We start from the raw sequence: 25744 nt of genomic DNA, 5'->3' as shown, positions 1-25744 counted from the left end.
GAACGGGAAAATTTCAAAAAAAGTGATCTAAAACCTTGAGTGAACGCGACAAGTGGAAAGAAATTTTAGCGAAAATGTGATTGTTTTAGACCAAATGTATACAACTTTTTGCTAACGTCAGAATCATCTCAAAATATTTCAGGTGGCTGTTCACCAGGAAGCTGAAACAAAACTGATCCAGATTCATTAAAACACAGGGAGGAGCAATAAGCCTCCTCTCACCAGTCATGGTCATGTACCTGTATGTACATCTGATCTGTTTTTCTCCACGCTATATTTACAGGTGATTTCATGTTAAACAAGATACCAACAGCTACAAAATACTCCTCAAAATGTTGCATCCAGGAGTGGTCTGTTCGGTCACTGCTGCAATTATTGTTCAAGGCACATCACTGTCACCACATCACATTTAAGTCAGGAAGCAGAGGGAGGGCTTTTCTATATTGGAACATTTAAAGCGCCCATATTATGCTCATTTTCAGGTTCATAATTGTATTTTGAGGTTGTACCAGAATAGGTTTACATGGTTTAATTTTCAAAAAACACATATTTTTGTTGTACTGCAGCTCCACTTTTCACCCTGTGTTCAGGTCTCCGTTTTAGCTACAGAGTGAGACCTCTCACTGCTGTAACATCTTTGTTGGCAGTTGCACATGCTCAGTAGCTAGGTAAGGATTACATCAGCTAGCTAGTTGTTTCTCTAACTTCGGTCAGTTACAAGGCTGGATTAGCTGGGAGACTTCTTCTCAACGAGGGCGCACTTCCAACTTTGCGTGGAATACCTGCAGAACAGGGACATGTAAGTAGTTCTTTTGTAGATTATGGTGAACTACTGTGTGTTGTAGCAGTGTTTTGCCATTCAGAACGAGCTAGCATGCTACGGTTAGCCCCTTCGTCTCCGCTAGCGACGTAGAAAGCCGTGCAGATTTTGAACAGCTCACCCGGAGACTGAAGGGACACATTCAGAAACCCGTATCTCACTCAAAACAGTGTGTGTGTGGAAGCACCAGAGACACAAAAGAACACCCCAAAACTACATCCTGTTATATCGCACGAACATACGTGAACTCGCGAGATCTCGTGGTCGGCTGGCCGCAGCCGTTATGCAACAAATCCGGACCTGGTGGGTATTGACGGACGGCGGAGCACGCAGCCGTTCCGCAGCGGAGCCAGTCCGCAGACGTACCGCATCCTGTGGAAATCCACGGTAAGACAGAACTATGAAAAGGTGATTTACGGTGCAAAGGTGCAGGAGTTAATGGATTAGTCCTCCAACTAAAATAAGAGTGCCTGAAAGTTGGGGTTAAAGGGTTAATTTTTCAAGGGCCACACATTAATCTACAGAACATTTTGTGAATTTAGTTAAAAAACTGAAAATGCACTCAAGTAACTGAGGTGTATTCATTAGCACAAGGTGATCATCGTGAATCATAAGATTGCCCTTACAATGCAGTCTTAGTGAATCTGGACCTGCGTTTATGGATCATCAAATGACTTAAAGTTGAAGGTTTCTGTTCTTCCTAAAGTAAGAGGTCAAATAAAAAGGTTTACACCAAAGAAAAAAAAAAGATAACCATTTCACATGGCAACGGACGCGCGCTTCACAAGGTGCATAGACCCAAATGCATATCGTAGAAACAAATTTGACAAACTGAACTGTGGCTTATAGAGCAAATGGCGTTTCCAGAGACTATCGGCCTCGACAAGAGTTATTATGGGTTGGCTGGCTACATGGAGCTGTTGGCTTTGGTCTACGAAAAATAGTGTGACTGCAACACAAGAAGGAGCGCAATGATCTGACAAAACATGAATACAAATGGGTTTCTTTTCCATGATATGGCATCTGTCTTTGTTCATTTCATTAAATAGATTTGGCTGGGGGGTTGTATTGTTTAGCTGAGGGCGGCACACGATGACATACGGGCTGGTACAAGTGTATAGTGTGTGTGTGTGTGTGTGTGTGTGTGTGTGTGTGTGTGTGTGTGTGTGTATGTATATATGTGTGTATAACTAGAGTCTGCATGTCTGTAAGGTTAGACTAGGCAGATTTTTCATCTTTTGTGTTTCGGGCTGTGGACTGTATTCCAGTGCTGTACAGTAGGGGGGGGGGGGCATGCATCCGGGAAAAATGCATGCACATTGGGGAGGAAAAGCCTGGACTCTGCTCCTGATCCATGCTCTAAATCTTCTGCTCCAGGTATTGGCTCAGACATTTAACATCAAAGACTTAAATCTGTCAGTCACTTCTGCTGCGTCACGTCTGTTCCCACCTCCCCACATTTCAGCGTTCATGTGAAATGTAGTAGCGTCCCGATTTAAAAACTTGTGTAGCGTTAGTCCTTCTTTCGAAAGAAGATTATTTTTTACCACCAACACATGGCATCAAGAGCTTGTTTACAGAGATGAACATTCGAGGGTGTTAATGCAACATTTAACTGAAGGGGATTGTTCGGTAAAACAGGACTGAAGGAAGAGCAAACACAAAAAAAAGGTCCTCTACACCCACATCCTCGTGCTGCTGGCTTCTGATGACGTGTACACATCACAAGTGGCATCCAATTCCATACTGGAGTTATTTTACCAAAAAAACGTTCCTTTTTTTTTTAGCTGGATAAACAACTCCAAAACAAGTTAAAGGCGGAGGAATGTTTAAAAAAAAAAAAAAAAAAAAAAGGGCTCCTGTTGGTCACGAACGTCCACATTGGAGGGAGACGCAGGGGAGGTTGTGATAGAGATCATTTCAATCCTGGTCTGGATTGCAAACAAATAATGAGGATCACCTTTCCATGATGTCGTTTGCCCTCTTATCTCCCCGTTTATGCCATCGTCCAGCGTCACATCCTTGCTGGTTGTAATGGGATGACAAGAACAGATTAGTGAGGAGTCCAGGCATGTTGCCAAGCCTAGCCCTGGATGACGGAAACTGTTGGATCACATCTAGCCCAGACTAGGCTAAAGTCTGTGGCAAGCTAGAAGGAGAAATGGGATTCAAATTTTCAGTGAGGGTCTTAGCATTTTCAGAGCATCAATACTCCTCCATAACTTTATTTCCGTGGAAAGGGAGGGGGGCAAGAGCCTTTAGGTGTCCACCTTACAGGTGTTGTCCAGTGGGTAAATCAGGTGGGTTAAGGGGCCAGGATTAAGGTGTGGGCCTGGGGTGGCTGGTGGCTTTGGGCTGGTTGATCTCTGGCAGCAGGTGAATGTGGCTGGATCATAGAAGGGGCTCGAGAGGCTAAAGAGGGAGAGAAGTGGAAGTCAAACAGATATTCAACAGCAACTTGATCCAGACGCAAAAAGACCGACACTTATTCCTAACATACAGCTTCACAAAACTGTCTCTTGGTTGTCCACAAACAACATCGTCTACCTGTGTGATGCGTTACCCTGCATGTGGACTGATAAAAAAAAAAAATCTCACCTACCTGCTTTCACTAGTTGAGGCTCATCCGCTCCGTCACTTTCCTGTGGGAGGAGAGGAAGGGACCCATGTTACCCCGATAGCATACACTCCATTACGACAAAGTTTAAATTTCTCCTTTGAATATCTTTGGACAAAATCCTGTTTATCATACAGGGTTCAAAATGTTTAACTTCAAACCCTTTACAATTTAAAGCAAAATATAAAAGCTGTGAAAACCGGAATATTTCTGATAAAGAGCTGAGGTTTTAAACTGTAAATTGGCATAAAAAAAACAAAAAAAAACACAGTAAGTAAGTAACTTGATTATTAAAACACACAAACAGACAGATCCTAATTTGACAACACAGGTCTGTATTAAACCAAAAGTGGACATGCAGGGCAAAGAAACTTAATTTTTTGCATAAAATGTCTTGCATAAAATATCTGACGATTACAACCCTAATATAATAACTGATATAACAGGCTTCTTTAGTGTTCTATCTCTACATGATGAAAGCTAAGAATTTCCTCACATAACATACCGTCTAAGTGTCGAACACAAGACGATGCCGTTACAACAGTGACATAACAGTACAGTAGAAAAGGTTAAAGCTACGAGGGCTGCACAATATATCGTTTTTGTATCGACATCGCAATATCAACTGGTGCAATGACCACATCGCAAAAGACACTCGGAGATTCTTCAGGTTAGTTGAAAGAAAATATCAGTAGAAAACAGCACTTTGAAATGTATATTGTAAATGTCATTCTTCTTTTTAATGCTGCCTTTAATATTCAATTAAATTTGTTCAATAAAAGAATGTTGCAAATTATTTCCCTTCGTTTGTTTTCAATACAACAAGCAACTTGTATTTTAGCAGAACACTGAAAAGCAGCAGAACTGAGAACTTTAATATCTGTCCATTTAATCGCAAGTAATATCGTTAGCGCAATATTCAACAAAGTTATCGCATATTTTCCTCATATTGTGCAGCCCTAAAAGCTACAGTAATTAATTCAGCCATGCTCATCTTCTAGCAGCAATACAAGCAAACGGTACAGTGCCTTAATGCAACACTGACGACAGGCATATGGAAACAACATGCAGGTACAAGATGACTTGAGTGACATGATGAATGTGACAGTGCAGTGGGAATTAGACAGATGGAGCGGTTTTGTTATGGATGAGTGAAGAAGCAGCGATGAGCCACGTACAAGCCAGACAGGCAGCTAATAAGCATGGACGAGCAACACCAAGGATGAAGACGACGACGATACGCGACACATAAATTCAGACGAGGCGGCTCTTACGAGTCATTTAGACTCTGGTAGAGTCTCTCCGGGGTTCTCTTCCCCTGCTGGACTGGCTGGGGTCGGCGACTGGGGCTCAGGTGGGGCCATGGGCAGTGGCAGGGGGATGGGCTGACTCTGGCCTTCTGGGCTTTCTGGACCCAGGTTCGATTTGGGCTGGCCTATGATTACTGTGTAACCTGTTGTGGGATGGGAGCATGAAAACACAAATCCTGTAGCGTGAGAGCATGTTGAATTCACTAGCGAGGTCACAGAAAGCCTTTAGGGTTGGTTATAGTTTTACTTTCAACGCAGATTGTTCTACAGATGCTGTTTCCACATTAACAGACATGAAGTTTTTCAAGATACTGACGTGTTACCGGATTTAAAGCAAGATTTTAATTTATTTTATCTTCAAAAGGACCTCCTGCAAAAGCTGCCTCAGTATATCTCAGTCTCTTCTCAAATTTAAAAACAGTGACAGACGTGCGTGCAAAATGCTTCTGGCGTTTAACAACGGCTCAGAGATTTTTAACATAGTTGACCAGAGGACCCATTTTTAATCCGGAGGAAATGAATGTGTACTTTTCTTGCAAGAAACCCCCAAAGACTCCAGTAAACAAACACAAGAGTGGAAGAACAAGACCAACAGACGGATCTAAATCTATCTGCCACCTCACTCTAGACTCCGTTAAGTGCCTGAAGGAAGGAAGGAAGAAGTTGAGTTAAGAAAAAACAAGATTACAGCCGTTTTAATTCTAACAGCAAGAAGCACAACATTTGTCCTTTCTTTACTTGAGCTGTGGAAACATCTGCACAACTGAAACGTTTAACTTTCCGTGATTTTGTCAGGGAACAAAGTGGCAAACGATTCAGACTTACACCTGAACTCATCAGTTCACATAAAATAAGGTTTACAGTGTAAAGGTGCACTATGAGTTCCTGCGTGGTCACTTCTGTTGACGTTCCAAGTAAATTTTAAACAAAACAGAGCAAGCTCGCCCCTCCCCCCATGTTTCCGTAACTGTCATGACTAATGGCGTTTTTCCATTACATGGTACCTGCTCGACTCGACTCGCATTTTTTGGTTTTCCATTGTGAAAAAAAGTCCCTGGTACCTGCCAACAGGTCCTTTTTTTTAGTATCACCTCCGTCGAGGTTCTAAGTGAGCTGAGGCGATACCAAAAGGTGACGTGAAAACCTGCAGACTACTGATTGGTCGGAGAGAATCATCACTGCTATAGCGACAGACGGGGGGTGTCCTGAATAAACCAGCGGCGTTTTTTTTGTTGCCTCCAGCTTCTTTTGAAACTAGTGCTGTCAAACTAATATTTAATTGCGATTAATCGCATTAACGTCATAGTTAACTCGCAATTAATAGCACATTTTTATCTATTCTAAATGTCCCTCGATTTCTTTTTGTCCCATTATTTTTTCTCATTTTAATGCTATGATATCAGCTAGACCCTCGTCCTCCACAACGTTAACATGCCCACATGCAGTAGCCACCCATTTAGCTATGGCTGCAGTAACTTTGTTCTTAGTTGTGGTATCCACGTGCTTCTGTCTGAAGTCATCCATTGTCACCTGGCTTTGACGAGGGGGCGGAGAATTGGCATCTGCTGTGTGCTTGGTATCAAGTGGTATTTCAGACTGGACGTGCTGCGATGATAGCTCAGTTCGACAAAACACACAGATCACTTTGGTCTTGTCAATGGAACCATTTGGCAACTTTTTAAAAGTAAACTTTCCATTCAGAATCTTATTGGCATCCATTCTGGCGTCTCGCGCTCGCCATCCACTCAAAACGTGACGTTAGCCTACTACTCTTTGGCCGGCTCGCAAGCCCAAACACGTGTGTGCGGCGTGCCTGTTGTTTTGTTTCTAGCTAGATCCGGTGTGGTGTTGTAGTTTTTGTTACTAGTTGTTGCAACAGCATGTGAAAAAAAACTACAAAGTTTGCTAGGCCAAAAAGAACGTTTAAAAAAAATTGACGCCGTTAATAACGCGTTTAACTGACAGCACTATTTGAAACAAAATGTGTCTTTTGGCTATGGCAACAGACATGCTGAGAATCAAAAACAACCCCCCACCTGCGACGATCTGTGTGTTAGGTCACGGAAGTTTCCTGCGGCGTCGCTATGACGACCAGCAACGCTCATCTCACGCATGAGGCGGTACTAAATCTGCAATGGAAAAAGGAGGACGGGGAACCGCGGCCGAGTCGAGCCGAGTAGAGCTGGTACTAGCAGTGGGTAAGCGCCATAACTGACTAACTGTCACTAACCCCCACCCCCTCCCCCAACCATCTTGTTGGTGATTGGCTGGAACGTGTTTGTTGTATTTTGGTGCCTATCCTGTCCCTCTAGTGTTTGTTTGACGTTTACGACCCCTGTGTTGTCTCCCGAGACCGGTCTTTTTCACGGTGTGTTCAGGGGGCAGGCAGCTAGCGGATCAAGGAGAGATGCCTACGGTTTGAGACAAAAATGAAATCGCGCTGAAACCATGCAGGAACTCATAGTGCACCTTTAATTAAAAAAAGTTAGTATTTCAAGTAATGTATATTATACATGTATTATAATGTATATTATATGTATAATTGACGACTGCACATGGAGCTGTAACCATTCCAAATGTTGCTGTAAAACTAATTGTCTCAGATTAACTAAATAATTGTCTCTTTCAGTCAAATTTAAAAATATTCATGACTTTTTTAAACAAATTAAAAGTTTTGAATGAATTCCAGGATACATCTTTTGGTTATATCACCATTATGTGACCCAGATAACGTAATAACACTTGAAAAAAAATGGACAATTACACAATTATGTAAGAATTTTTACAGGCCTAATCGCATAGTGGTTAATGGATGAAGTATTGTATAAGATGCGTTAAATGCACTACTTGTGGGAGCCTGTATTGTCTCTTGGATGTACAGCATCAACCTAGAAAAAAAAAAAGAGCCTAAACCATAACTATGTGAATCGCCCCCTCACCTCCGTCCTGCTCTGCTTTGATTTGGGCCTCCAGGTCTTCAGGGTCGACATACTGGTAGTGGTCATCATCGTCAGGTGGTTTACACTTCCCACAGCAGAAACAGCAGCAGCAGCAACAGCAGCAGCAGGTGAACATCGTGCAGCACAGTACCAGACTCTGCAGGAAATAACACGCAAAACGGAACCACTTTTAAAACCATTTTCAGCCATATGGGAGCAAACAGGAGGCTCTAGAACTGTCTTTATCTCCAAATTATTAACACTGGGACAACTCAAATTATTAACAGTTTATTTAATCCTTTTGTACACTGAATTGTGCTGGCATATTTTAGTGCTAATGCATGTGTGAGAGCTATATGGAAAAAAAAGTAGATGGTACTTTATAATCTTAATTTATATCAGTAATAAAAGTTTGTGACACAAGGATAAGAAAAAAGATACGATGATTTCTGACACATTATAAGCTTCATAAAAAGGTAGCATTTATTGGTGGCTTATTGCATTAGCTAACATTAGATTGTATTTTCTATTGCATCCCTATTATCCTAATGTATTTATCAAATCATTTTCCAATTCTGAATGTTTTATTGCCTTTCTATACTTCATATGATTGTACTTTCTGTGTTGTTGTTCTGCATTTGTCTTTGTAATCTGACTCGATGACATTGAAAATGAGGGTCGCCCCTCAATGATCTCTCGAGTATAAATAAAGGTTGAATGAATGCACTGCAAATAGACACATATATTGTGTCAGTCATGTATGTGCAATACAGCAAGACAACAATAGTTTCCACTTTAGAATTGATCAATCTGGGCGCCCGGATAGCTCAGTTGGTAGAGCGGCGCCCATATATAGAGGTTTACTCCTCAACGCAGCGGGCCAGAGTTTGACTCTGACCTGCGGCCCTTTGCTGCATGTCATCAACCACTCTCTCTCCCCTTTCATGTATTCAGCTGTCCTATCAAAATAAAGGCCAAAAATGCCCCCCCCCAAAAAAATAATCTTTAAAGTATTGATCAATATTAGCCTGGTTGTATACAAAAAGCAAAGTGACTTCACTGAAACAAGTCCTCAAAAAAGTCAAATGTCGCCTATATGCATAAGTAGCGATTTTAAAAATCCATGTAGGTCGTAAACAAACCAAAGCACAAACCTTAAACCACCATTTGGACATGAGGAAGTAATATTTGACGCTCTCCTCTCCGAACTGTTCAGACACGTACAGGCCCATGGAGCCATACTCGTCATAGATCTTCCTCTTGGTCTCATCATTTAAAATAGAGTTGGCGTTGTTAATCTCCTTAAACTTCTCCGCTGCGTCTGGGTTGTCTGGGTTCTTATCCGGGTGGTACTTCAAGGCTAGTTTCCTGACAGGAGAGAAGAAGGGCACACAGGACGTCAAATAATGCAAAGTGAAGCAGAGGTGGAAGGGTTTTTAGGTCAAGGAAGGAGGGATCGGGTTGGGATTTTATTCATTTTAGGCTATTTTGAGCTTCAGTTTATTGATGGACAGCAGAAAATTAAATGTTAACTAAAGTCATGTTTACCTAAAGTCATGTTTACTCTATTCAAAGGAGAATAAGTGTGTTTGAGTAAAAAACAAACAAAAGGAGTACATGGACAACCAGTTAAAAGTTATTGTTGAACGGAAACAACTAGTTGAGTAATAGATTAGTAGGGGTGGGAAAAAAAAAACAATACAGCATAGTATCGCGATATTTTCAGTGGCAATGCCGTACCCATACACAGACGCAGAGTATCAATCTATTATATAATAGATTGATACTATATATATATATATATATATATATATATATATATATATATATGTATGTGTGTGTGTGTGTGTGTGTGTCAGTTTGTCTGCTTGACAATCCCATTTTCCAGCAATAAAAGTGAAGTGAGATTGATATTTTTTTAGATAAAACAGATGTTGACAAATATTTCGCAGGATATTGCAATGTCTAAAATCGCAATAATATCGTATCGTGAGGCCTCTGGTGATTCCCATCCCTATTGATTAGCTGAGGGGGAGGGGAAATTCAGGTTGTGCAGCAGCACACAGACATATAAGTATAGATAAATAGAGAAAGTAAAAACAATAAGAGGTATATAAAACTAAAATAAGAACAGAGTCAAAATAACTATTTAATATAGCAATTAAAGACAAAATTACAAAAGGCAAAAGTGACAGTGGTGTGATTAATAGTATGGTATAATATAATATATAAAAAATATTAAGTATAGTACAATAGATGAAATTATAAACGATTAGTTGATCTTTATGTGACAGTAATGTGAAAATATTTGGACCGTTGGTTGGAAAAAAATGAGCAATTTGAGGAGATTCTGATGGGCATAATCATAGTATTACGGAAATAATCACCGGATTAAATCGCAGCCCAAATTACAATTGTGATAATTGATGAATGACTTAACTTCTATCAAGCAGAAATGTCAAACATTTGCCAATTCCAATTTCTCAACTATAAAAGTGTAAATGCGATGTGAACAGGGCAGTTTAGGTTCTGAGAACTTGTGATGGACATTAGTAGATTCATTTCTTAAATCGGAAGAAAATCCACCTTGATAGATTCGAAAAGAATGATTAAATAATGAATACTCATTAGTTGCTAATTGGCATAGGCTTTCGTGTCGGCTTGTCTCCACTTGTGCAGACAGAAATATGCTCTTTAGCAATAGGACTAGTGGAGGAGTGTCTCGGAGGAATCTGACCACTCATGAGGGGGAATTTGCCAACACAGTCAGGAGCATAATTACACAAATTTAAGCATTTAAGGATTTAGGAAATACCTAAAGTCATCATTACAATGTGGTTAGCCTGCCTACTCTGGAGAAACTAATCCTTTCTGAGGAGACATCTTAACTACAGTAATAATTCAGATTCAGGTTGCCTTAAATTACTTACATTACTTCTCCTGTTTACAAGCTCCTGGTTTACAGTAGTGCTCATACTCCAGTTACGGTATTCATAGTTTATTATATTTGTTGCACTCTTTTGTATAGTATCCAAGTTTTTTTTCAGTCTTTTCTTTGCTCTTAACTCTCACTCACTTTGTACTTGACTCAAAGAGCATGCACAATAATTTCTATGACACAAATAAGTATAGATAAATAGAGAAAGTAAAAAAAATAACAGGTGTATAAAACTAAAATAATAGAAATAAAAATAACTATTCAATATGCAATAAAAGACAAAATTACAAGGTAAAAGGGACAGTAGTGTGATTAATAGTATGGTATAATATAATACAGAATAAATATGAAGTATAGTACAATAGATACAATTATAAACGATTAGTTAAAGCTATAGTGCGTCGTTTCTGTCGCCCCCGTGAGGAATTCTAAGTAATGACAACAAAACTGTCAGCGCGTCCACATGATGCAAGCCTTACGTGATCACGCACCACCCCCACCCCTCCTCCACAGAGTTGCTAGTAACCAAGGAGGACACGGAGGATTAAAAAAACATGATGGACTCTTCAGAAGAGGTCATTATCTTCACTTGATTTTCTGCGTGTGAAAGTCACCGGACGCCACAATCTTCTGAACACAGCCATACTGAGTAATACAGAGAGAGTTGTTTGGAGTCTTAATTAGCTTTGTAATTGCTATTATGATGGCGGATTTGCACCGTAATTAATATTTTTATTCTTCTGCATGTTTGTGTGCTGCTGCGCGTCCCTGCGTGTGTAACAAGCATTGTGTGCGCACGCTGTGCATGAGCCAAAGTGCATTTTACTAATGCGCTGTTAAAATGACAACGAAATGCTGCGTTATTGACTTTAGACCAGGTTTTTGTTGGTCAATGGCGCGATCATTTCCCACTGCCTCAAGATAGCAATACGCCAAGAATGCACCTGAACACACCTCCCTGTAAGACCAGCACGCCCATGGGCGCACAGATGGGCGCAGGTGTATTTGATATTTAAACGACGTGGGCGCTGGACGGGAAATTGACAACTGCGTCAGTCTTAAACTAGCAAAGACACTTGCGTCGAGCTTTGCGCTGCGCCAGGTGCAAGATAGGGCCCTGAGTCTTTAATCTTTGTTTTATGTGGACTGTTTTGGTGTATGCACAAATGGCACATAAACAAATCTTGAATCTTACCTGTATGCTTTTTTGATGTCCTCAGCTGTCGCTCCTTTCTCCAGGCCTAACACCTTGTACACACTCTCCCCAGCGGTGGACATCTTCCTTTGGGGGCGGGAGGCGTTCGGTTCAGCCATGGCTCACCTCTGTTATTATTAGGAGAAAAAAAAAACAAAAAAAACATCCCGGAGTCAAAAATTATTTACAGATGATGACATATTAAATATTGCAGTTCTCTGCCATGTTGCAATATTCAGCAAAGCCAACCCAAAAATACTTTGTTTTAACTTCCCAGCCAAAGGAGCAGCCTAGCTAGTCAGTTCAGAGGATAGGGTTTTTAGAAATGTACATAGAGCTACAACGACAGTTGATGATATGAAGTCAGGATTTATTTACTCAGAAAAGAAAGACAATTAACATAAGTATTTGATGTTTCTGCAGCCGCAAACTAATGACAGCAGAGAAAATAAAACACTATAACAGAGCAAATCTGTTGATATAACAAGAAGATATTCCGTTAATATTTTACTGTTTGGTAGTAAGTCTGATCAAGGTAATCTAATGTCAGCTTTTTATTTATTAAAAACCACAGCAGGGTCTACAGTTTTTTTCCCACTGATTTATTAATCATTTAGTATATTAAATCAAATTACATATGCGTGTATATGTATTGAAAGAAGAAAGCTAAAGCCAACTTTTTCAAATGTCTCTTTTTCTTAAACATATTCAGTTTAAAATGATATAAGACAGAGAAAAGTAGCAAACTTCAAATTTATCAAGTGTAAATTAGCAAATATTGGACACTTAAACAATCAATTATCAAAATTGTGGCTGATAAATATCATATCATCATATATATTTTACCGTTTTACTTCTAAAATACATGACATGGCACAACATGTCATCCTTTAATTACATTCAAAGGTGACAGCTACAATTGGCCTTCAGATAAGTCAAGGTTTAAGAAGTAGTAGAGTGAAGACGAGGGAAATGTCAGAGGTTAGGATGTGAGTAGTCTATATCATTGACCTTCCACTTCCGGGATTGCTCCGTTGCCGCTGGAAAATCCGCCGGCTTTCACTCATTTAGGCCGGATATCCGTTGCCTTGGGCTTCCTTTGTGTTGGCATTTTAAACTCCGGTGGATTCATGAGGACTATGGTTAACTGCTCCTCAGATCTCTGCAGGGTAAATCCAGACAGCTAGCTAGACTATCTGTCCAACTTTTAAACGTACACGTTCCACTAAAAAAAAAAAGTTCCTTCCGAGCCTATTTTGCAGCAGCACCGCGGCTTTTCTCCGCGGCTTAGCACCGTCCAAGGGAATTGTGATTGGTTTAGAGAAATGCCAATAAACCATAGCACGTTTTCCTCCCACCCCTGAATGCTATGTGGAGTAAACAGAATCTCCTCCCGTGCGCTTTGGAGGAGGGTCTGGCAAAGCGAGACTAGGATGTGAGAAAACAATATGCTTTTAGTATGTGAGCAGGTAGAATTAGAGCTCGTTCTCATTTGTGTAAGTTGATTTGTTTTTGTATTTTAGCAAAATTAGATGCCAGTTTTCAGTTAGTTTTCATCACGTCCATCTTTAAAGGGGCTCTTATGCAGTTTTGGTCATTTCTTTGCTTTTTGCTTGCAGGTTTCTCTATAGAGCTCCCCCTACAGCTTCGGAATAGACATTTGGCAGCTCCTATGTTTACTCGTGTCAGACTCCTCGCTCGGTCAGTCTGCCGTTTCCTCTTTCTCTGTTCCTCCGACAACGCTTTCCTAGCTTTCTGCTTCTTTTTTGCCGGCTCAGCCATGACGATAGTGTGAAAAACTCCATCGATATCTTGTTAGCCGGTTCCTGAGTGGGCGTATGTGTGCAGTGCCGTGAAGTAATTTGTTACATCGTGAGACCTGATATCACGCGATACTTCCTGACGCTGAGAAAGTTGCAAGGGTGGTTTTTCCGCTCACAGGCGCTAGGGGGGGGGGGGGGGGAGCAAGACGACCACCATTCAACTCGAAAAAAAGTCATATAACCATTCCAATGACTTCAAAGCTGTTCGGTTAAGGTAAATTAAGCTAAAAAAAACTGCATAGTTCCCCTTTAAATCCAAGTGCACAATGCAGGTTTTATGTCTCCATCTTTTGTGCTTTAATTGTCTTTAAACTACACTTCACACCAGTTATGACTTGGGGGTCCCAGAAGTGAGGAATTGAGTTCTTGGGTTTAGGCGTACAAACTCCTTTAATTATATCCACCCTCACCATTGTATCATAACTAGAGATAATGACTCGAAGTTCATGTTAGTTTAGTGCTTCACAATTACAGTAAACAAAAAATTAAACTATGGCTACTGTACACCCACACTCTCACTGACTCTTACTCAGCCACACAAATAATGCTGTTTGGGTCGTTGGCTAAAGAAGATTACATTTTTGCTGATCTCGCAGATTACTCGTCCGAGTCCATGTCAGAGAGAGCCAACGACCTGGTCAGACTGTGACTAGACAGCCCTGCAAGCACACACACACAGCAAACTAAACAATAGATCTATGTTAGTGTTTTTAATACAGTATGGAAAATGCATAGACAGGCAGAGGGAATCATACTGTACAGCAGCTTTAAATCAGGCCAGAGTGCTTTCATTAAGCATTTCCCCTGCAGCCTCTGTTAGAAAAACTATGTCTATTCACACAGGACTAATCTTATCAGACATGCTTTCTGGCATATGGTAGGCCTTTTGCTTTGGATGTTTGTTTTTTTACTTTAGATATTACAAAGTGGGGAGATTTGCACGGTATTTAAAACTCAGATGACCTTTGCAATTATTACAAATCCCCAGCTAACGCTAGAGCTGTGTGAGAACAAAGCTTTTGTTATTTCAACTAACCATTATGAAGTCATCTGCTCCCTTTGTCAAAATGTAAATTCCGCTATTCACAAAATAGTAGGATAAGAGCATCGATCCAGGCTACCGTTTCCCTCATTGAACTGTTTTTTCTTGTCTTTTTGAGAAAATGTTCTTAGTTCGTGAAAGTAGATTTCAGTTGGATTGGAAGAAGAGAGTGTGGGTTTAGGGCTGAAGCCAAAAATGATTTTTGTTAGAACTTAAATCAATGAGTCTATAAAATGCCAACAAATTGTGAAATGCTTTTTACAATTTCCAAGAGCTGTAGGCAACGTCTTCAAATTGCGTGTTGTGGACTTTTAGTTGGACAGATATTCAATTTCCAAACATCTTGCCATTTAAGAATAAGTAATTAAGAATAGGTTGTTGATCAAATAAAAAAAAACTAAAAACTGAATTTTGTTTATCAGCTAGGTAGGGCTGCCTCCTTTTAGTCGATTCGTTGACCAATTTGCCATTTTGGTCTTAGTGGACTAAACGCTCTGACACACCAACCTGACGGCCAACCGTCGGCAGAAAAGGCAGTCGGACTGATCGTCTCCATAACGGCAGGCATTGAAAATGAAAACCGGAAATGACAGAACATCTCTCTAGACCTAGTAAACACAGAGCACACGGTCGTCATTGTTTTCAACAGAGAGTGTTGATAGTAGTCAAGAAGGATCGTTGTTGTCATTACTCGCTGAACGGAAGAAAATACGATGGCTAGTAATAAGAAGATACTGGCGTTGGCAGCTCGTGCACCGATTCGCTAGTCAAGGGCTAGCACTCCACCAATCAAATCGGTCACTGAGTCTGACTGCCCACTGGCCGATTCAACAAGTCAAATCGGCCAAAATGGATGCCGACGGCTCTTCCGACTGACGACGGCGCAGAACACACCGAACAGACTCGAGTCACCGACCTCGCCAGACTGTCCGACGGCCGATAATCGGGTTGGAGTGTCAGCGCCTTAAGACTTCTTTAGTTGATTAGTCCTTTTTTTTTATGCTTTTTTCATGCTAAATTACTTATTTTCAAGAAAACGTATGGGCACACCTCTGGTGAACACATTTAAAGTTGTGCCTTTGCATTGTTTCTTTGTGGAGAAACTGATCAAAATCGATTAGTCAACAAAGTCCTAGGAATGTTAATCGACTAAGAATTCCTTTAGTTGAGGAGAGCTCTACAGCTAAGTGATTAGTCGACTAATTGTTTCGGATCACATCTCTTCTTCCGCCTATTTTCCCCTACTGGGGCATAGCCCGCCTACAAGGATTCTCCAGCTGTCCCCAAGTGTGGCATGTCCTCCTGACATCGGCGTCCAGGTCTCGCTGCCAGCTGTTTCTGGGTCGACCTCTCTTCCTTTTCCCTTGGGGATTCAAAGAAAGGGACCGTCTGGTGATATTGGAAGCCGGTTTGCAGAGAGTATGCCCTAACCATCTCCGGCATCGTTGGATGATCTCGTCGTCTGCTGGCAGTTGGTTTGTGCGTTGCCAGAGTTCCTGGTTGCTGATGGTATCAGGCCAACGGATCTGGAGGATGCATCGCAGATATGTGTTGATAAATGTCTGGATCTTTTTGGTGGTGGTGACGGTGGTCCTCCAAGTTTCAGCGCCGTTGAGAAGGACTGACTTCACATTGGTGTAGAAGACCCTGATCTTTGTTTTGATGGACAAGGCCCTTGAGCTCCATATACAGTATTCTTCATTTTAAGAAAAGCTGTCCTGGCCTTTCCGATCCTCGCCCTCATGAATAACATCAAAATAATCAGTTACATGAAGCCCCTAACATCAGTCATGCGGCGTGAGATCTGATAGTGATATTGTTAACTTAAGGGGTTCTCAGGGATCTAGTCTCGCTTTGCTAGACCTTCCTCCACAACGCAGCGGAGGAGGGTCTGGCTAGTCCACACAGCATTCCGGGATGGGAGAAAAACGTGCATTTATTGGCATTTCTTTAAACCAATCACAATCGTCAGAGCGCCGCACAGAGCCCCAGCGCCTCTGCAAAATAGTCTCGGGAAGGAACTTCTTTTGGTGGAACATGTGTACGTTCAAAAATTAACAGAAAACTCAGATTGGACAGATAGTCTAGCTAGCTGTCTGGATTTACCCTGCAGAGATCTGAGGAGCAGTTAACCATAGTCCTCAGAAATCCACCGGCGTTTAAAATTCCAACACAAAGAAAGCGGAAGGATACGGACATCTGGCCAAAAAGAGGGACATCCGGCGGAATTTTCAGCGGCAACAGAGCAATCCCGGATGTGGAACGTCGTGGATATAGACGATCAGGGGTCTAAGGTGTATAAGGACGAGTGAAAGATCACAGCAAACATTAGCAAGTTTTTGTATCAAACAACAGTGCTGCCTTTAGCTTACATGTACTTTGTACATCTTGTTTATTAGATTTTGTTATAAAAGCTCTAAATTACAGAGCATTATAGGCTGTTTCGTTGACAGCAAAGCAAACACTCACATTATTTGTCATGTACTCAGCAATCAGTACACAAACAGTACTTCACTTTGTTCACATCCAAACTATTTTTAATTTGCTAAAACAAGATCCCCATCCTGAGGGCACCTTTAGAAGAAACGTTGCCAACATTCACTGGTGGTCAGATAGCTGATATCCACCCTTCTCCTTGCTTTCAATGAGAAAATTCTCTATCGCTGCACCGGCGCAATAGAAGGCAGCTTTACTTCCATTGTCACTAATCCAATAAAGTTAAGAGCCTCCTGTTGTGAAAACAAAACTTAAGCTTCACACTGCTTACATCATTTTAAAAGATGGTACTGAAAGTTAGCACTATTTTATTCTCTTGCCAAGAAAAGGTTTAGATAACGTATTCTGATAACTACAGTGGTTTTGGCAAAATGGCAGCTACAGATTTGAACTCACATTTGAGTGCATTCACATGACGGAAAACAAGTAGGCTGTACCTTTAGTTGATATAGTCTGTAAAAAGCTTTTCCATTCACAAAATAGTCATGCAGCAACTAGAACTGAAAAGACTGATACTGAACTTTCAAACACATTGGAAACCTCCAAACATGTGATGTTTCCAGCTTCTCAAATGTAAAGACTGACTGCTTTTCCTTGCCTTAAAGTGCTCATATTATGCTTTTTGGCTTTTCCCCTTTCCTTTATTGTGTTATATATCTTTTTGTGCACATTATATGCTTATAAAGTGAAAAAGCCCAAAGTCCACCCCAAAGGGACTTACCATCTCCAACAGAAAACACTGTTCACAAACTGCTCCAAACAGCTCTATTGTAGTCCAGCCTTTACTTCAGAGACAAACGTGGTCACTTTGTAACACACGTTATAATGCTCGCCTAGCTGCTAGCATGGCACGCCCTCATACTCTGCAACTGACAAGCTAGCAGTACTGCGCATGTGCGACTCCCAACAAAGATGGAACAGAAGTGAGATGTAGGGCTGTGCTCGATTGAAGAAATTCTTAGTCGACTAACACTCATTCAATTGTATCGACTAATCGATTAGTTGATTTAATCGACAGATCTGTAAATCTGAGTTTCTCCGCAAAGAGTCATGCAAAAGCACCACTTTAATTCTTGTGTTGACCAGAGATGTGCTCGTACGTTTCTTGGAAATAAGTCATTCAGCATGAAAAAAGCATAAAACATGACTAATCGACTAAAGAAATCTTAGTTGACTAAGACCAAAACGACCGATTAGTCGACTAATCGACTAAGAGGGGGCAGCCCTAGTGAGAGGTCTCACTCTGTAGCTAAAACAGAGAGCTCAACACACAGGGTGAAAAGAGGAGCTGCAGCAATGTGTAGTACAACAAAAATATGGTGTTTTCTGAAAATTAAACCACATAAATACAATTATGAACCTGAAAATGAGCATAATATGAGCACTTTAAATTATATTCCCTATATCAACGTTTTTAAAGACCAAATGATTATTTGATTAATAGAGAAAATAATTTGCAAAATAATCAATAATGACAATAATCGTTAGTTGCCGTCTATACCCAAATGACTGCGTGAAGTGCACAAAACTAAACAACAACACGGTCAGGCTCTTGATTGGAATCACCCTGCAAAGATGAAATCAAAAAGGCCAGTATTATTATTCTCCACGATGGACACGCTGCAGGCCCAGATGGCATGCCTGTTGAAGCCAAGAAAGCTGATGTCAATATTCTCCAAGCATGCTGTGCAAACTGTGGGCCAGTCTGTCAGGAGAGAGTACTTCCCTAAAGAAGAGGCCTTTGCTCTATACTGTACATAAACCTTCAAGACCACCAGGCAATAAAGGTCTGCACTGATCAATCTGCCACCCTGCAGCTCACACTGGCGCGATCGATGAGTGTCACTGAGCCAGGTCTGTTAGGTTAATTAGCTAACTGCAGTCGTTGTGGTGCAGACTTAAAAAAAAAAAAAAAAAAAAAACTGCCCATGCAAATGGTGCTCGTTTATCACGCTAACAGGACTGATGGTATGAAAATGAAGTAGCTGCAGTACAGCCTCTACGTCTAGAGACACACACACACACACACACACTCACAGAGGAATCTTTTGTCTCCCTTTCCAAAAATGTGACTGTGACTCTTTTGTACTTCAAGTTTTATGAAGTGCCGATATAAATCTAACTTTAGCCACTATTCAGCATGAATTTTTAGCTGGAAGGCTGTCAGCTGAGAGACAAAAGCAGAAAATGAGGGAGGGAAAGTACATGCATGCATGTATGAAAAACGCTGACAGGTTTGCAGTAACAAAACTGATATATAAACTGTTTTATATAGAAATAAACTGGTTTGCAGTTGATCATGATTTGTATATACATGTTTTGTAGTTATTTAAAAATGCTAAAAGTGTGTCATGCTCAAACTTCCAGCTTGCTTAATCACACATAACCCAAATGTGGCAAAAGGAAAAGGCTCACAAATCTGGGAATAACAGAAAAACGGCATTAGCAAAAAGGAACGGTGGTCACAAATGGGCCCTCCCCAATACTGACTGGAAGACTCGCAACAAGATATCTGTTCAACATCACTCCAGTCTTACAATAAATAATAGTAAGACTGTCTGTGACAACTAAAAGAACTGCATAGAAGAAACTGGGGCTGTGTATTGGCAAGAATCTGGCGATACGATACGTATCACGATACGTGGGTCACGATTCAATATATTTCGATACTGTGCGTAAGGCGATATATTGGGATTTTTTTAAAGTTAATTTTAGAAAAACTAATATTTAAGAAAAGACATGATGTGCATAAAAGTCAAAGAAGTTAACTTTAGGTAAACAATTCAGGACACAGAAAATCAAACTGTCAGTTTGGGATTGTGGTTCACAGGTTCTTAGTGAGCTAATTTGTATATGCTAAAGTAGGCCAAAGTTCAGCCATAGCTACATTGTTAGCTTCTAGCAAAAAGTCAGGCACTGCTAGGCAAGGACACTAGTGGTGCGTCTCAGCATAGCCATCTAGCAGTAGGGGGTTGAAACACAACAAAAACGTGAACCACTGTCTTACATGAATATTTTTGCACATAAACTAAAAAAAATAAAAATAAAAAAAATAAATCGATAGTGTTTTTGAAAGTCAATACAGTATTGTAAAATAAAATATCGCGATACTCAAGTGTATCGATTTTTTCTTACACCCCTAGAAGAAACGTTATCAAAATCACTATTAAAAGACGCCCTTTATTTAAAAGACCTCCATTAGCAATGGTATGACTGTAGATACATACGTATATTATACGGCATTTCCAAACCAATATCAACCAGCCAAAACACATTTGTGGGCATAGACATAAACAACGTATTCTACTACTCAGGTCCATATTTAGAAGTATTCAAATACCCATTTTTAAAAGGCTATTATTAGAACAAAACACATTAAAGTCCTGTTTTGTGCCAGCTCAACAAGACATGTTTAATTGCTTGAGACAAAAAGGTGCTTGTCAAAATCTACAAATAAGCAAAATCATGTGAGGACTGAGGGCAACTTTGAGAATATTCTTAAGAGACTGTTAACAGAGTTTCTCTTAAAATAGCTTTCTTTATTGTTAAAAATAACAGTAGCTTGCTAAGCTGTGTGACAGGTTACATGTTAACTACGAAGTCAGGCCAAGCACCCCAAAAAGTCCATATAAAATAGCTCAGCCAGACGGTTTAACAATTATTTCTTACTCATTTCTGATTACTGCACTGTAGCATAACAAAACCTTAAAATGTCGAGCCAAACTGTCTAGTATGACAGAAATTATGACCATTAGCTTAGGGACCTTTAACATTATGTCCGAAGAGAGTCGAGAGCAAGTCAATGCGGACACCGGAGCCAACAAGCATTACTCCAAATGTTAAAAAGAACAGGTTGAATATAAATGACTATGAAATATACAGGTTTCATTGTTTCCTTTCATTTCGTTTGTGAGACCAACAAGTCAAATTTACAAAACAGAAACAAATCGACCACCAGAATGAGTATAATTAATATAGATAGATAGATAGATAGATAGATAGATAGATGAGAATATAGTGAGATGAAAAGCTAGCCCGATAAATTATTGTAGATATATTGGAATCAGTGTTCAAGTCGGACTGCTAAGTAAGAAGTAATTGCGGACCAGTACATGTATGTTTGACGTCATTTAGGCACTGACAGGTTGATTTACCAGTTGTAAAATGTACCATTTAGTATGCATCTTGGTCACAATTTACAAATCATCTGTGGTAAAATATTCACTTCATACATTCTACCGGTCCGACATCCGTTCATTTGATGTCATGTCAGGAAAAATACCAAATATCCTAAGGACCTATGGACCTCTGACATACAGGGTCATTTTATTTTAGTCTTTTCTAATGAGAAATAGGAATTCCCAACTTCTGATTTATAGCTGAGTAACAGTGTCTTTTATACCCTAAATGATCGGATTGACAGAAGCTGTTGGGAGGCAGCCCAGGATGGAAAAAGAGCATCATTAGAGACAACAAATCAGAGCAAAATAAAAGTCTTGACTTCCATAATTAGGTCATTAGATCTGGCTTAATGTACACATACAACCTGCGATAGAGGAACCTGATTCTGGCAAGCATTGGTGAAATGTAACTAAGTACATTTACTCAAGTACTGTACTTTGCTTGAGTGTTGCCATTGTATACTTCTACTCCACAAACTTTTTTAGGAAAATATTGTACTTTTTGCCCCACTACATTTGTTTTAAAAATTCAGTTATAAGTTACTTTGCAGATTCAGATAACAGCGTATTTATACACTGTAGTATTGCTACTTTTACTTAAGTGTAGGTTACTTCTTCCAGCACTGCTGTTGCGACAATGTTGTGGTATTCCTCAGATTTTTACCAGTTAAGATGTGACATTTCCTTCCAATCTTTAACTCAATACTAGCTTAAAAAAAAAAATTATAACTTCACAGATTTGATAAAGTTATTATGTTCTGAATCTGGGAGATGAGGGCTGATGTTTTGGGACAAAGGTCCGGTATGACGGGAGAAGGAATGACGCGTGATTGTCGTCTATTTGTCCTTGTGGAGCCCTAATCCTTTGGTAATCTCCCTGCACATGGAGCACTACTTTCTATGTTACACACAGTCATTCATAAATAAACGTTACAGGGGACATTTGTACACTTTTCACTTAACGACTAACTTAACTAATTTTTCCGTTAAGTTATTTCTCTCTGGCTTTCTTAAATCATCCAAATAAACTCATACTGGCCAATGTGATGACTGTCAGCTAAACTACTGGATGGACGAAAGACATGTCACCACTAAACGTATTTTATCTAAGGCAAGAATTCAAGACCTTTTCAATGTAATTCCATTGCTAGGCAACAACCTGGCCCCTTGTTAACTTCTTGTAAGTTGATGTCATTCACATAGCTACATTGCAACAGTAAATCAACTTGGGGCCAGTTACAATGTTTATGTTAACAACTGTGAAATGGTCTATAAATGAATAATAATGTCAGATAGTAACGTTACTCGTGGCCCGTTATATTAGGCTACCTGCTAGCCAGAAGCAGCCCCGACATCGATGTAGCGTGAAGACAAAGATAAACCAAACTGCATTTAAAATTCTGCCAATTTCACGCATCATCATCACCTTACGTTACAGGCGTAGCATAAACATTGTAAACTTGGCTATAGGTTTTATGTGCATAAGCTACGATTCAGCGTACACCGAACGCATGCATTCAGCATTTATGCAACGTTAACGTTACAAATCCTCACGGGCAGTCCTTCACAATTGTACACTGCCACCGCCATCCAATTTTGTAGTGTTACATTTGTGAAAATACGTTTTATATGGTGTTTGGACAGATTACCGAACTGAAAGTGCACCTTAACGTTTAATAAGATGTTTAGAACTAGTTTATATTTTTACGTTACTCAAGTTATGCTACCTTTGTTAAGAAGCAAGTCAACCTTAAAATGCCAGATTTTTGAATGGAGTTTGCCGTTCGTGACCATGACAGCTATCCACGGTTAGCTAACCTCATGCTATCAGATTTATTACCGCCGAAATGCCTTACCTTGTGAAAACTGAACACTGTATATCTCGCTGTAAGGTTAGCTGGATCATAGAGGCATCCGGTTTAATGTCTTAACTCTCAATTAAAGGCTCATATTAGCCCGGTGGCAGAGAAGCGATAGCCTGCTGTAGCCGCCGGGTCGCTGCCGTGTATGGTTCTCTCCGCAAGAGGACATGCGCTGTGATTGGTTGATTCCTCCTTCCAGGAAATGAAGACAGATAGGATGTTGCTTTCAAGGTGTCTTCCAAAATCCAGCTTTCAAGCACGTAAAGCTAGTAATAAAATCTGATGTTTATTTATTTCACATATTAATCCTCACGGAGCGTATGTGCCACAGCCGAAGGATACAGATGGACAAAAGGGCATCCAGGATGTTGTAATTACGGTTTGTGAAGTGAATAATTCACCAAAAGCTGTATATTTCAGTACTTTCAAAAGGATATGTGTGTGTCTGCAAATATCCATATAAATGAAAGATTAAATAATAAATACAGAAACACGCGTTCCGTAGGATGTCAGACAATAACATGAAAGTACAGGGAATTAAGAGCCATGAGGCGCATCCGTAAACATCTCAGCAGTTCCCGTATCAAACAGGAGCCAAACTTTATACTGTATATTTATTTGTTGTTGTAATCTCATTGTATTTTGCCTTAATATTTAAAACTTTGCTGAGTCATTCATGCACCCTAGTGAATTAGATTGAATTTAAATATCTCTGACAGTTCTTGAATGTAGCATTTATTGTAACCCCACATTTTTTTTAAATCATCACATGCTTCGACTTTTTCTCATCCCTACCATCTATGCACATTTGTATTGTTATTTTTTTGTTCTCGTTTAATCTGTCAATTATTTTCTCGATTAATTGATTAGTTGTTTGGTCTATAAAGGGTCAGAAAATAGAGAACATTTTAATTTTATCCACAACTCAAAGATAATCAGTTTACTGTCACAGAGGAGTGAAGAAACTAGAAAATATTCACATTTTTTATTTAAAACAAAAAATGGCTAAAACAGATTAATCGATTATCAAAAACAGTTGCAGATTCATTTAGCAGTTAACTAATCAATTACACATTGCAGCTCTAGTATGATAAGATTTAATTACAGTTACACTATTTCAAAGGTAAAAAGAAATACACTGAATTTTGTCTATTTTTCTTTGTTCATTTACTTCCTTTGGTGTTAAATGATGATTAATGTTAAATGGTGTTTAATGATCTTACAGCATTTTATTTTTGTAGAATAGAGATCAGAGATTCAGCTCTGATATTTGGAATCACAATCACTGCAATGAGTCGACAAAAGCATTTGCAACCACAAAATGATGTATTCATTTGATCGAGTGACAGTATTCTCACGATAGAGGGCTGATGAGTAGAGTTGGGTACTGAAACCCGGTTCGCCTATGGAACCGGTTCCTATCGGACCGGACCGGAAATCAGACCGGATTAGAACGCAAATTTCGGTTCCTCATTTCGGTTCCACTAAATGCGCCGACTGAAATATTTTCCCTCTGTCGCTCCGAACGGACGTAAAAATATCACACTTTCTCTGTAGTCTACCTTTAGCTAGCTACCTTAAATGTAGGCCACTTTTAAAATGCCACATTCTCCCTCTGGGCTCACCAAAATGGACATAAAAGCATATAACCATTCACTGCACGATCGCTAGTAAACATATATTTTATATTTTTCAGTTCATCAAGAATCCAGGAATCTGAATCGTTTTAAAAGTACCCGTTCGGCATCGGAATCGTAAAAATCCAAACGATACCCAACCCTACTGATGAGCCATAATATGTAGTTAAATTAAAGGCTCAGGCAGTGTGTTAAGTGTGTTAAATAAGCAGAAATGAAAAAAGTAGTGCTGTCAGTTAAACGCGTTATTAACGGCGTTAACGCAAAACCATTTTAACGGCGTCCATTTTTTTATCGCAAGATTAACGTTCTTTTTGGCAACAACTAGTAACGTTAGAAAAACGACAACACCACACCAGATCTAGCTAGACCGGAAACAAAACAACAGGCACGCCGCACACACTTATTTGGGCTTGTGAGCCGGCCAAAGAGTAGTAGGCTAACGTCACGTTTTGAGTGGATGGCGAGCGCGAGACGCCGAAATGGATGCCAATAAGATTCTGAATGGAAAGTTTACTTTTAAAAAGTTGCCAAATGGTTCCATTGACAAGACCAAAGTGATCTGTGTGTTTTGTCGTTGTGAACTGAGCTATCATCGCAGCACGTCCAGTCTGAAATACCACTTGATGGCCAAGCACACAGCGGATGGCCAAGATCACAGCTGATGGCCAAGCACAAAGCTGATGCCAATTCTCCGCCCCCTCGTCAAAGCCAGGCGACAAAAGCACAAAGCAAGCCGATCCACTTTTCCATGTTGATAAGAGCATTAAAATGAGAAAAAAAATAATTGGACAAAAAGAAATCTAGGGACATTTAGAATGGATAAAAATGTGCGATTAATTGCGAGTTAACTATGACATTAATGCGATTAATCGCGATTAAAT

General features: G+C 40.0%; 1 protein-coding gene across 5 annotated transcripts; it reads right to left on the bottom strand.

Moving 5' to 3' along the window:
* Window positions 1–1214: 1214 nt before the first annotated feature.
* dnajc5ga (DnaJ (Hsp40) homolog, subfamily C, member 5 gamma a) lies at window positions 1215–23404 on the bottom strand. Of its 5 annotated transcripts, none has more exons than XR_004895898.1 (7): window positions 23218–23404; window positions 11820–11947; window positions 8841–9054; window positions 7687–7843; window positions 3419–3462; window positions 3090–3232; window positions 1215–3053 (listed from the first exon to the last, which is right to left on the bottom strand). XR_004895898.1 is itself a non-coding variant. In XM_035995417.1 (7 exons), exons 2-5 carry the CDS (start codon window positions 11936–11938, stop codon window positions 4715–4717), a joined length of 666 nt encoding a protein of 221 aa, XP_035851310.1. In that variant the 5' UTR covers window positions 11939–11947; window positions 23218–23404; the 3' UTR covers window positions 1215–3232; window positions 3419–3462; window positions 4712–4714. The 5 variants fall into 5 exon arrangements, 4 of the variants coding, with proteins under 4 accessions (XP_035851310.1, XP_031169700.1, XP_035851311.1 ...); XM_035995417.1 differs by adding an exon at window positions 4712–4890 and having other exon boundaries at window positions 1215–3232; XM_031313840.2 differs by adding an exon at window positions 4712–4890 and having other exon boundaries at window positions 1215–3232; window positions 3423–3462.
* Between the last annotated feature and the right edge of the window lie 2340 nt (window positions 23405–25744).

Source organism: Sander lucioperca, chromosome 19 (assembly GCF_008315115.2).
Source record: "Sander lucioperca isolate FBNREF2018 chromosome 19, SLUC_FBN_1.2, whole genome shotgun sequence".
In the NCBI taxonomy this organism is placed as follows: domain Eukaryota; kingdom Metazoa; phylum Chordata; class Actinopteri; order Perciformes; family Percidae; genus Sander; species Sander lucioperca.
This window is presented reverse-complemented; position numbering and strand designations above follow the sequence as displayed.